Genomic DNA, 11657 nt, shown 5'->3' with positions numbered 1-11657 from the left:
CGAAACTCTACAATGTAAAAGTTAATAGAGACAGAGCAAGATGTATGTTAGGAAAATGGCTAAGATCAGAAACTTGGCCTCTAGTCCGGACAGATTTTTCTTTTTAAGAAAATCATGGTGGGATATAGGTGGAAAATGACAGGTTTTAGAATTTCATAGCAACTTGGCCAGGAACAGGGAAAAGATACCAGAGACCGGACTACAAATATTAAAAATGTGATTTTTAATAATATAAGTACAAAATTTTATTTCTTTATACAACTGTAATGGGATTTGGATCAAACCGCTAGAATTTATTTAAAAAACAAAATAAAACAATGATATAAAAACTGCAAGAAGGTCTGAATCCAAAGTTTTTCCTCTAGTAGTACCAAATACCACAAGGTACAGATTATTATACAAATGTATACAAATTTAAATACAAATACAATAGGGTTGGGTTTTAAAGGAAAACAAACAAACAAAAAGCAGGTCCTCATCAGGATTTCATTAATGTGCACAAATGACAAGGGTAGGATTGACTTCTTCCGTACTAATCTGTGTCTTCAAGGCCCCTTGTTGATATACCCTGTGTCAAACAGGAAACTTCCATGGGTACGGATGAGGCGTGGCACAGGGTCTAACACACGAAATCAAACCCAGATTTCGGCTCTTCTTGATTTTGGTTCCCAAACATACCCGTTTCCTTCTGTTTCCCCAATTAAACTTCACAACTGCTCTGAGCTGAGGGCTGATCAGCAGCCAGAGTACCATCAGGAAACAAAGCCCTGTGACCACACTGGTGGGGAGAAGGGAAGGGATTAAGTCAGATGCAGGCTGGCTGCACGGTCCTCAAAGATCTACTCTGATGCTGTAGTGCTCCGTCTAGGCCAGGGGAAGAAAGCACAGTTACCCCGGAGCTTGGTTTTGGCAGGGAATCTCACACCAGATTGAATAACAACCCTGAAGTGCTCAACTGTCTTCTTTGGAACTGGGAAGCAAAAGTCTGGTTCTTTGGAAAAGTGGGCAGCTGGGAATGGTAACATTCCTTTTAATTTTGCTTTCTTGACATTATTGAATTATAAAGAATTAGAATCCTGACATAATGATTCCTTTTTGAGGCACGATACCTTAAAATGTAGATGATTTGAAGTTCTCAGAGGAGACCAGAGGAAAAGAAGGAGGGAAGAAATGACAAATCTGTATCTTCCACATGCTGTTGCTGGTGGAGGCTTTTGTTATTAAATTATATATACAGAAATTTACAGGATAAATTAAAATCTAAGAGATTTTAAAGAGTTAAATACACATAATTAAAACACATTCACACGCGCACATAAATAAACCTACATGAGAATCGAGTACTTTCTTTCGCAATTCAGTTATGTGTGGAATGCAGAACACTGGGTATCTATCTGCCCACCAGGGGAGCCAACAGGATGAACCCAAGAATCATGCTGGGCAAAGTTCATCTTCCCCAACCATCAAGCAACTAAGCAGCAAAACCTTTGAGGACTCAGTGACTGAGCTAATGCTGCCGATGGAAGATATCAGCAGTTAGTTCTGTAGATGGAATATTCTGGGTCAGCTCACAATATATGCAATTCAACTTGTGCAATAACAGCTTTACCCTCTCCAAGGTGTTTTATGCTGCTGGGGCTCATGTAACTCCTTAGCCCCTACTGAGGCTGCTAATGGTACCAATGATTACAAGAAATTTTGAGACACGGACACCTGTAGAGCAGGAATGGGAATGAACCCCCTACGAAGTTCACCTAAGCCACTGTAGTAACTGTAAGATGGGAACGATTTCATCACTTCCTATCTAGGTCACTTAAGTTGAAAGGCTTTGTACGTTCAGTCAACTGGCATCTTCCCATAATCTTTCCTATTACATTTCCGACTGTAAGACAGGTAAGGCAAATGGTCAGTGATGGGTCTGGAGGTACAACTGAGTTTGGAAAAAATCACATTTTAGCTGTCCATAAAGAGATGCCCTTGGCACCCAGAACAAGCCCCCAGCCCCCAAGTTACACTGATTTTTAAGGCAGATTTATCCACCACAGGAGAAAAAAGAATCCCAAGCCCATATTCATGCCAAGGTTTCTTCTTGGCTAAACCTTTGCCATTTCATAAAATTATTAAAAGCAAAGTAGTTGCAGTCCTATGTATATATTGTACATTATATATATATATATATATATATATGTATATATATAAAAATTTAAAACCTACACCTGGAGGCCAGTGAAGGGATCTGGAACAGTCATATATACACAAACCAGCAATGGGGGAGGATAAGGTCTCTGTCCCGGGACTCCTTGCTGTCACAGTCCAGGCATGATGTAAGCAATGTTGTCTAGTGTGTTTGACTGCAAAACAAGGGAAAAGGTTCAGCTGAAGAGTACTTTACCCTAGTTCCCCGAGACCTATTTCTTTGTTCAGAGGCAAGAGATGAGAAAGGAAACCGAGCGTTCGAGAAAGCAGCGGGAGCTGCACCCTGCTGTCTGCTCTGCTAGGAGCCTCTCTGCTGGCTCTTCCCATTGATCCTCGGAGAAAAGGCAGAAGACTCCTGGTACTTTCTTTGTGTGTAGAAGAGCAACTAGGCCACAGAGGCGTTGCAGCCCCTCGAGGGCAAGAAGGCTTCCCTCCAAAGGACTGTTTAGGGAAATGGCAGGATTTCTAGCTGCCCTGAAGGCATGGTCTGCGCTCAGCAATACGGTACCGTGTTTGTGGGCCAAGAGACAGAGGGAGCACCATCTGCCAGGAAGCCTATGAGCCTGTGCCCGACAGAGCTCATTAAGGCAGGACCTCTGTGGCTCCCGAGGGGTCTGGTTGAAAAAATCCAAGGAAAACTCACCAAGACCTGCTTGGGACAGCCGTTCAGTTCAGGTAGTTGTGTGGTCAGACAGGCTAAGGGGCCAAGCGCACAGATAATGGAATCCAGAAGCACTGACAAGCTGCCGGACACAGCCACCATACCCTGAAAGGAGAGCAGTAAGGGAGAGCGGGTTGTAACTTGAGTCCCACTCCTGACACGCCCTCCATGTTCTGGCCGCTTTCCTCACATTGTTCTTGAAGTCTTGCCACTTCTCTGCAACTTGCAGCAGAAATGGGAAGGTATCTGCTTTGAAAACTCTGTAAGTTGTTTAAAAAGAAAACTTTTACAGTACGTTCCCAGGTTCCTTTTCTATATTCCCAACCCCCTTACCCTCTGTGCGACCTAAGGTCAGTCACTTAGACTAACCTACTCCGGAGAGCTCCTGGGAAGATTTGTGGAGGTCATGTGTGCAAAAGTACTTTTCTTATGAACTCCACGAGCATAGCTCAAATGTGATAACTATGAGAGTTCTACAGCCCTACCCAACTAACATGTGACACACACATACGTGTACTTCTCCACCTACGTGGCTTTTTAATAGCTGACGATACCACTTTTCTGGGTTGAACTGTTAACTCTCAGAAAGAAGTGAATTGAGTTCATGTCAAATTTTAACATCTTGCACAATTCATAATGTCTCTCTCTGTGATTCAAATAGGTAAGAAATAAGACTGCTTGCTGCCAGTGTGCCTGCCCAGCTCTGGTATCATCTGCTTTATCCAGAAGCACTGGCGTACTATGGCATCTAGGGAGGCAGCACAGCACAGTCCTTCAGAGAATGAGCTCTGGGCTCAGGACTGCTGGGTCCCCAACTCACTGCTTCTGTCCTGGGGCAAGATGCTTCCTATGCTGTCAACGAGCCTATGCAGAGGGGATTAAGGGAAATAAAAGGTATAAGGTATTTGGGATGGTCCCAGTTACATGGTAAATGCTCAAAAAGTATCAGTAGTTCTTATTATTATTACCAAAATCTTCGTCTCCCAAACTGCATTTCTGTCTGCCTGCTAGGTCTCTCACTGTGTTTCCAGATCTCAACATGCTGTAAAGAGAAATCACCTCCTCTCCTCCTAGAATCCCTTCTCTGCTAAAGTCACCACCACTCACACGACTATCCAGTCTCAAGGCCTTGCCATTACTGACTCTTTTTTCCCCCTGTCCTAAGGAGGCTTCCCTCTCCTCCTCCCAAGGGAGGTTGTGCAGCAAGGGGTTAAGATTAGCCTGGACCTCAAGGTCGTGCCACCAAATTCAAGCCTCTGTTTTAGCACTTGGGGCTGAACTCCAGAGCAAGTTACTTAGTCTCTCTAAGTCTGTTTTTTTCTTCTGTAGAAGAGGGGGAACACAAATTCTGCCCCATGAAGCTGCGGTATGAATTACATGAAAGAATCCACATGAGGCACCTGAACCAAAGCTGGCTGAGGAAGTAGTCAACCAGTTAGCAATTAATAGTATTATTCCATTACTTTTGCCCTATAGTTAATTATAGCTAATATTTTATATTTGACTCTCCTAATGAATTATAAACAACTTGAGGGCAGGAATCATGTCCTATTCCTTTTTATATCCTCTCAAGAACTACTAGTGTTCTGCACACAGTAAGCCCTCAATAAATATTTGTTGAATTAATTCAAATCTTTGTCATTTCTGGACTGCATTACTGTTACATAACGTCTCCCCAGTTCTGGTCTCTTTTCACTCCCAATCTGAAATAGAAGATATTTCCAGAGAAAACCAAATGCAAGCTCTGATCACATCCCTCCCTACTCAAAAAAAAAAAAAAAAAAAAAATCCCTGTAGTTCCTCCATAACAGAGTATAAACATTTGAGAGCATCCAAGGCCTTCTGTAATTTGGGCTACGGCCTTAATTTTCAGCCTTCTTCCACCTTACACGTTGGATGTTCTAGATTTTCATCATTTTAGTAGTAAAACCCTTTTTTCAAATAAAGCCTGATGTTGAAGAAACAAAACAAACGAGCAATGGGAAAACAAAAAGAGAGAGATGGGGCGCCTGGTGGCTCAGTTGGTTGAATATCCAACTCTTGGTTTCGGCTCAGGTTGAGATCTCAGGGTCCTGAGGTCGAGCCCCATGTCGGGGCACCACACTCAGTGTGGAGTCTGCTTGAGATTCTCTCTCCCTCTCCCTCAGCCCCTCTCGCTCGTGCTCTCTCAAATAAATGAAATCCTTAAAAAAAAAAAGAGAGAGAGAGAGACGCAAACCAAGAAACAGACTCTTAACTATAGAGAACTGATGGTCACCAAAAGGGAGGTGGGCAGGGGGATGGGTGAAATAGGTGATGGGGATTCAGGAGTGCATTTGTTGTGATGAGCACCAAGTGATGTATGAAGTGTTGAATCACTATATGGTACACCTGAAACTTCTATTACACTGTATGGTAACTAACTGGAATTTATTTTTTAAAAATTTTAATTGTTTTAAAAGGTTTTATTTATTTGTCAGAGAGAGAGAGAGAGCGAGCATAAGCAGGGGGAGCGACAGGCACAGGGAGAAGCAGGCTCCCTGCTGAGCAAGGAGCCCGATGCAGGGCTTGATCCCAGGACCCCGGGTCATGACCTGAGCCGAAGGCAGACGCTTAACCAACTGAGCCACCCAGGCGTCCCAACTAACTGGAATTAAAAAAAAAAAAAAACTTAAAAGAAACCCTGATATGGAATCCAATATATAAAACAGCTGGAAGATCTGGTTAAAGTGGGAGTGGGGTCTACGGCCCCAGTGGGGCTCCTTTCATCCATCTCTGCAGAAGACCGCAAGGTCGAGAAACAGAGATGTGCACCATTTTCTGGTTTTGGAAGGTCTCTCTCCAAAGTCTCCATGAGACAAAACCCTCCAGATCCTTTCAGGCCCTGTTAGAAGAGTACCTCCCTTTGACAAAACCTCTCCTGACTCCCCCTAACTCTCTTTGTTCTCTAGCTGCTCTCACTGCATCAGTGAGCATAGAGCAAAGAGGGAGACAGGGTTAGGAGCAACGCATGCTGGGCTCTGCCACAGTGTGTCAACTTGTAATAGTCACTTAATTTTAGTAGGCTCCTGGTATCCAATCTATAAATGAGTGACTTGTAGAAATCAATGTTCCTTAAAGCATAGTATGCAATTTCAGGTGGCATATAGGTGTACATTAATTATTCTGACATACCCATTGGGATGTACTATATTAGAAAAATATTAGAATCTCAGACTTGTGACATCAAGGATATCATTGTGAAAGCATGGATAGATTTATTCAAATAAAAATATAAGGTAAATAACAGTGTGAGTGGTGCAAGGAAATTGCAAAATCGTGAGGATATACGCAAGTGACTGAAGTCTGGGAAAAAGCGGCCTGGAGGGGGATGGGGAATTATGCTAATGGGTACAGAGTTTCTTTTGGGAGTAACAAAAATGTTCTGGAATTAGGTAGTGATGGGGCCATGATTCTGTGAATATACTGAAAACCACTAAATCCTAGAGTTTGAAAAGGTGAACTTTACAGTGTGTGAATTAGATCTCGGTAAGACCATTTGTTACATAAAATAAAGTGGCTGGAAAACCTATGCAAGTCTTTCCCTCTTCTGGTCACATGTATGTGTAACTCTCTCCAAGCAGCTGCTCATAGAGGCTGGCTTGTTTTTTTTTGTTTGTTTTGTTTTTTTTTAAAGATTTTATTTATTTATTTGACAGAGAAAGACAGTGAGAGAGGAAACACAAGCAGGAGGAGTGGGAGAGGGAGAAGCAGGCTTCCCGCCAAGCAGGGAGCCGGATGTGGGGCTCGATCCCAGAACCCTGGGATCATGACCCGAGCCAAAGGCAGACGCTTAACGACTGAGCCACCCAGGCGCCCCGAGGCTGGCTTGTTTTAATTGCAGATTATGTATATGCTCTACCTTTCCAATGAGACTCTAAGTTTCCTAATGATATCATCAGGAAACCATCAGGAAGAGCATCAGATTTTCTACTCCCCCAAGTTTTGGAATAATATCTAGGTACTCAACAAATATTTGCTAAACTAAATGGAAATATCAGGGGAAGTGTGGAATATGGAAGGGGCATAAAACAAATCATTTTAACTTCTAACTTTTTAGGAAACTAAGAATCACTAAATATGAAAAATAAATAAGGATCCCAGAATATTTTACTCTGGAAATATCTATATTTATTTAAATATCTGAGTCTATATGAAAATACCCTAGTTGTTTTGAAATCTGCTAAGTTATTGAAATTAGTCAAAAAACCTGGATAACCTTCATCTTTTGCGGCTTTTGCCATTTTATTTGTTGAATAATAATTTGACTTCCACAGAGAAGCAAGTGAATAGTTTTATATTCCTACACTGATTTCTCAGCTTAGAAATGGCTTTAGCAGCTGAGACTGATTTCCTTGCTGGAATGTCCTATTAGGACCCAGTGGAAAACTGAAATACTACACTATTGTGTTAGCCAGGGGGGCAATATGATTAGAAACTGAATATGGTAATAGAAATGGAACATGACAGCTTTGCAGGTTAAGTGATTTTGAAACTGAAGCTTAAAAGGACAAAGATCTCCCTAGGGCACACAGTGCTGTATAATTCAACGGGGAGTAATGAAGAGCTTGAGAACCTCAATTTCCCTATTTGCTACCTATTTTCTTTTCTTTTCTTTCTTCTTCTTCTTCTTTTTTTTTTTTAAAGATTTATTTATTTATTTTAGAGAGCATGAGAGACAGCATGTGGGCCGGGGGGGCGGGGGAAGGGGCAGAGGGAGAAGGAGAGAAAGTTTTAAGCAGAATCTGCATTCAGCGCGGAGTCCGATGTGGGGCTCGATTTCAGACCCTGAGATCACAACCTCAGCCGAAACCAAGAGTCAGACGCTTAACCAACTGTGCTACCCAGGTGCCCCTTGCTACCTATTTTCAAAGTAGTAGAGGCACCCTTAATCCCCTATACAGTTTACTCTGTCTCTCCGAGACCTTACTGGAAATGTGCAGAAAAATTCAAACCATCTTAGAAGTACAAGTGATTGAAACTTCCAAGGGATTTGTATTCATTTTTCCCATGTCATTTAAAAAAAAAATCAAAATGAGTTTCAGGATCATATGTCGACTCTATCTCAGTAAAAACCGGGAAAAAAAGTTATAGGAGATTCTAACTCCTTTTTGTGCCATTGTTCAATAGGATGGTGTAAGCGTAAACTTTGAGAGCCAGTAGGAAGATTCCAAATCTCTAGATGTTTTTACTAGCATATATCTTCTTTGTGACTGTCTCCTGAGCACCTGGCATATTCTAGCACACAGCAGTAGTTGCTCAATGGATGCACGTGGAAGGAGTAAACGGACTCACATCCTATCAGAAATAAGCTACGCTGACAGTCATACTCACCTCAGTTTCCTGCAGGCGGTGTCCAATGAGGCTTAGGGACTCTCCCAGCAGCTGTAGATGAGCAGCGACATCAATGGGCTCTGTCTCAGGGGCTTTGGCTGGAGAGGACGGCAACAGCACGGTAGTGGGCGGGGATTTTTTTTGGGGTGACAGTACTCCTGCAGAGGAAGCTGAGAACAGATGAAATAGAGAGATAAAGCTTGCCTATGGCCTGGAACACCACAAAAATGTTCTTCCCGCTTTTTCCCCTTTTATGAGCTGTATCAGGCATTAGCAAAACTATGGACTGTGGGCCATATCTGGCCCATGGCTTGTTTTTGTATAGCCCGTGAGCTAAGAATGGTTTTACATTTTTATTTTTTATTTTTCTTTTTTAAAGATTTCATTCATTTATTTGATAGAGAGAGAGAGAGCACAAGCAGGCAGAGAGGCAGGCAGAGAGAGAGAGGGAGAAGCAGGCTCTCCACTGAGCAGGGAGCCCGATGCGGGACTCGACCCCAGGACCCTGGGATCATGACCTGAGCCGAAGGCAGACGCTTAACCAACTGAGCCACCCAGGCACCCCTGGCTTTATATTTTTAAATGGTTGTAAAAAAAAAAATAAAGCAGAGTGCGGTATGGACCACAAGACCTAAAGTATTTACTCTGGCCCTTTACAGAAAGTTTGCTGACTTCTGATTCACATTTTCTAAATTTTTTTTGCAACCTGTAATATTCGGTAATAACATCTGGGTATCAAGATCCACTTCTGAACAGACTGTTCTCCCGATTCCTAGTAAGGAACAAGATTCACAATGCTCTAGGGAAGAGAGGGTCGCAGTCACTACCTTTCACTTTCACGGGAACTTCTGAGCAGGATGCTTTTCTTTTCACAGTTGTAGCTTCTGCTTTGTTCTGTTTGTGTTGCAGATACTGAGCTTTTTGCTTCCAAATCTGCAGTCAGATCAGGACCAAACAAATTATGATAAATGAAACAACAAGACATAAAAGGGAAAGCAGTTATGGGAGAGGAGAGTGAAGGAAAAAAAGGGAAGCCTGGAGGGGGGAGGGCAGGGGCTGGACAGCAACTTAGAAGCTGAAGCTTACTGAACAGGCAGGCCTCAGATGCTGACTACCGTGATATCTTAGTGGAGACTCTAAACGTTCCTCTGTGCTAACAGGCAGGTCTCGGCATGGATTTTGAGATCACTCGAAGGTCGAAATGTAAAATCATGGGGTAAACAAGTGGCTCAGTACGCTGTCCATGGGGTTCAAACAGTTCTTTCGACCTGCTGGTTGGCAACGCCAATTGCAGGATGACAATGACACGGAAATGGGAACAAAAAATAACCTAACCTGGGTGACAAATATTTTCGTTTCACCCAGATGAATTCCCAGACCACCTTCACATCACCTGACTGGAGAGTGACTGGGAATGATTCCGATAGGATTAGTTACCATTGCCTTCCTGGTTTGTTGATAGTGGGGTACATTATTTGATAACAGCCGGTGAGGATGATGACCTGCAACCAGCTCACCTAGTGAGCACAGCCCGTACTTTTACGGTTGGCAGTAATCAGGAGGCAGGTGACCTTTCTTCATTCTCAGATCTGGTCTCACCAGTTGCTGTTTGCAGGAAAGGGCTGATTTTAGATTCTCTTTTCACCCTTAATCACTGCCCAAGTTAGGTCGTCTTTTGGCTCAAATGTAAGGTTGTGGAAAATAACTAGATGAGGCTAGAAAAGATAGCCTTCCTGTAGCTGAATCCTCACTAGAGTAAACTGGCACCAGCCAGTGTTAACGCCCTCTGCAAAACCATTTTCTATTGATTTGTGATTTTTTTTTTTTCCCCCGCTGTTTTCACTGTTGGCTGGATGGGCTATAGGAGAATGACACATTTTGGAAGGCATAAAGCAATGAAAACAGTGTTCGTAAGGAAGTGTACTCACCAGTTTGTCCTTTTCTGGCAATTGCTTCCACACCTCAGCCAGTTTTTTACTAAGTTCCCCAAAATCTGGCATAAAAGAGTAAAAAAACATAACACAGTAAAGGCTTGACTATAAACCAAACAGAAGACTGATAAGAGCAAAAACTAGAAAAAGGATTTTCCACTCAGATTTAAATAGCACAAGGTTCTTTCAGAAAACCAAACTAAAACCCCATCACTTTTCTTGATTCTTTTATCTAGGGAGTGAAGGGGCTATTTTAGTGGTCATGAGACAGGCTCAAATTCTCACACATCTATTCTCTAGGGATTTATTATCCCTTAAACATCTTTCTGGTGTCTTTTAATTTGATCTCATTTTACAGAGCTTATCAACTTAGGTTAAAGAAAACATGTTCTGTAAAATTTGATAAAAGCTGTCAGATTTTTACCGAGTTTTGAGAGCACAGAACCAAAGAATTTCCCTCGAGCAGTCCTCTAGATGCGCAATGTTGCCCTTCCATTTGTACGGCAAGGTCATGCTTTATAAAGCACTCAGATCTTTTATGGTACTTCCTGGTGCCTCACAACAACCTTGATGTGCAGGTTGGGAAGTTATCGTACGCATTAGGCAAATGAGATTTGTAGAGGTGAAGTGACTTGTCAAGGTCTGTGGCGGAGTGTTTTTCTCACCTCACTAACTTCTGACACAGAGACAAATATGAGCAATGTAAGTCCTCTTGCTGTAACTCACACCCAAGGGCCAGATTAAGGAAAAGGTCAGCTGTAGGATCTTGGAAACAAACAACCGAGGATTTATGTACTACGCTTCAGAACATTTAATCTTACTCAGTTTCCCATTTTATCAGTTTAAGAGATATAAACAGAAAGCTTATCTCTTTTATGGATGGGGTGGATGAAGACAAAATCTAAAGTGACTTCAGAACCGAGGGGAAAAATGAGATGTGTGTTATAAAGATAGGAAGAAGTTGCCTGCTGATTGGCTGAATTAACTGCACTGCTGCAGAGATACAAATGGAAAGTAACAAAACTGAAGATCGGAAATGTTCTTACCTATACCTGGATGGTCAGCCACGATGGTTACGCGATACTCTTTACAGAACACCTGGTAGGCTGACATGTTCTTCTTTTTTGGCTAGTGTGACAAAAATAGAACAGGGTAAGACTTCATTAGAACACAAGTCGGGTAACCCTGAATCCATGGTTACAAAACAGAAAAGAGACCTATACTTTTTCATCAAGGGAAGAGTTCTAAACCCCTAACCAGCTTCTTAAACAGGATAATTTTTAATTATATTTCATTTGTAATTATATTTATTTAATAAAATCACATGCTAAATGATTTTTAGATTTTTCAAGTTGCTGCAACTACTTGATAATTACTTGGAAAGCCATTCATTCTTCCTACATACAATCCCATGTTACATGTTTCTTTGAGAACTACATGCTGAGAAAACCTTATACCCTCTCCTGGGTTATTTTTCTTGTCTTTGAAAAGAAGAACCATGTAATTTCCCTTTACTT

At 42.1% G+C, this 11657-nt stretch overlaps 1 protein-coding gene across 4 annotated transcripts in view; it reads right to left on the bottom strand.

Annotated features, from left to right (window-relative positions):
- Positions 1-204: 204 nt before the first annotated feature.
- HMGXB4 (HMG-box containing 4) overlaps positions 205-11657 on the bottom strand; it is a 30974-nt gene continuing 19521 nt past the window's right edge. For all 4 annotated transcript variants that reach the window (XM_036100208.2, XM_036100209.2, XM_036100206.2 and 1 more), the window contains 6 exons: positions 11187-11268; positions 10138-10202; positions 9037-9142; positions 8210-8379; positions 2840-2962; positions 205-2351 (listed from right to left, as the gene is read on the bottom strand). In XM_036100208.2, coding sequence (XP_035956101.1) covers positions 2307-2351; positions 2840-2962; positions 8210-8379; positions 9037-9142; positions 10138-10202; positions 11187-11268 — 591 coding nt within the window. In that variant the 3' untranslated portion in view covers positions 205-2306. The remainder of the gene's footprint in view (positions 2352-2839; positions 2963-8209; positions 8380-9036; positions 9143-10137; positions 10203-11186; positions 11269-11657) is intronic.

The sequence above is a fragment of the Halichoerus grypus genome, chromosome 6 (assembly GCF_964656455.1).
Source record: "Halichoerus grypus chromosome 6, mHalGry1.hap1.1, whole genome shotgun sequence".
NCBI lineage: Eukaryota > Metazoa > Chordata > Mammalia > Carnivora > Phocidae > Halichoerus > Halichoerus grypus.
Note: the sequence above shows the minus strand (reverse complement) of the source record. Positions and strands in the feature narration are given on the sequence as shown.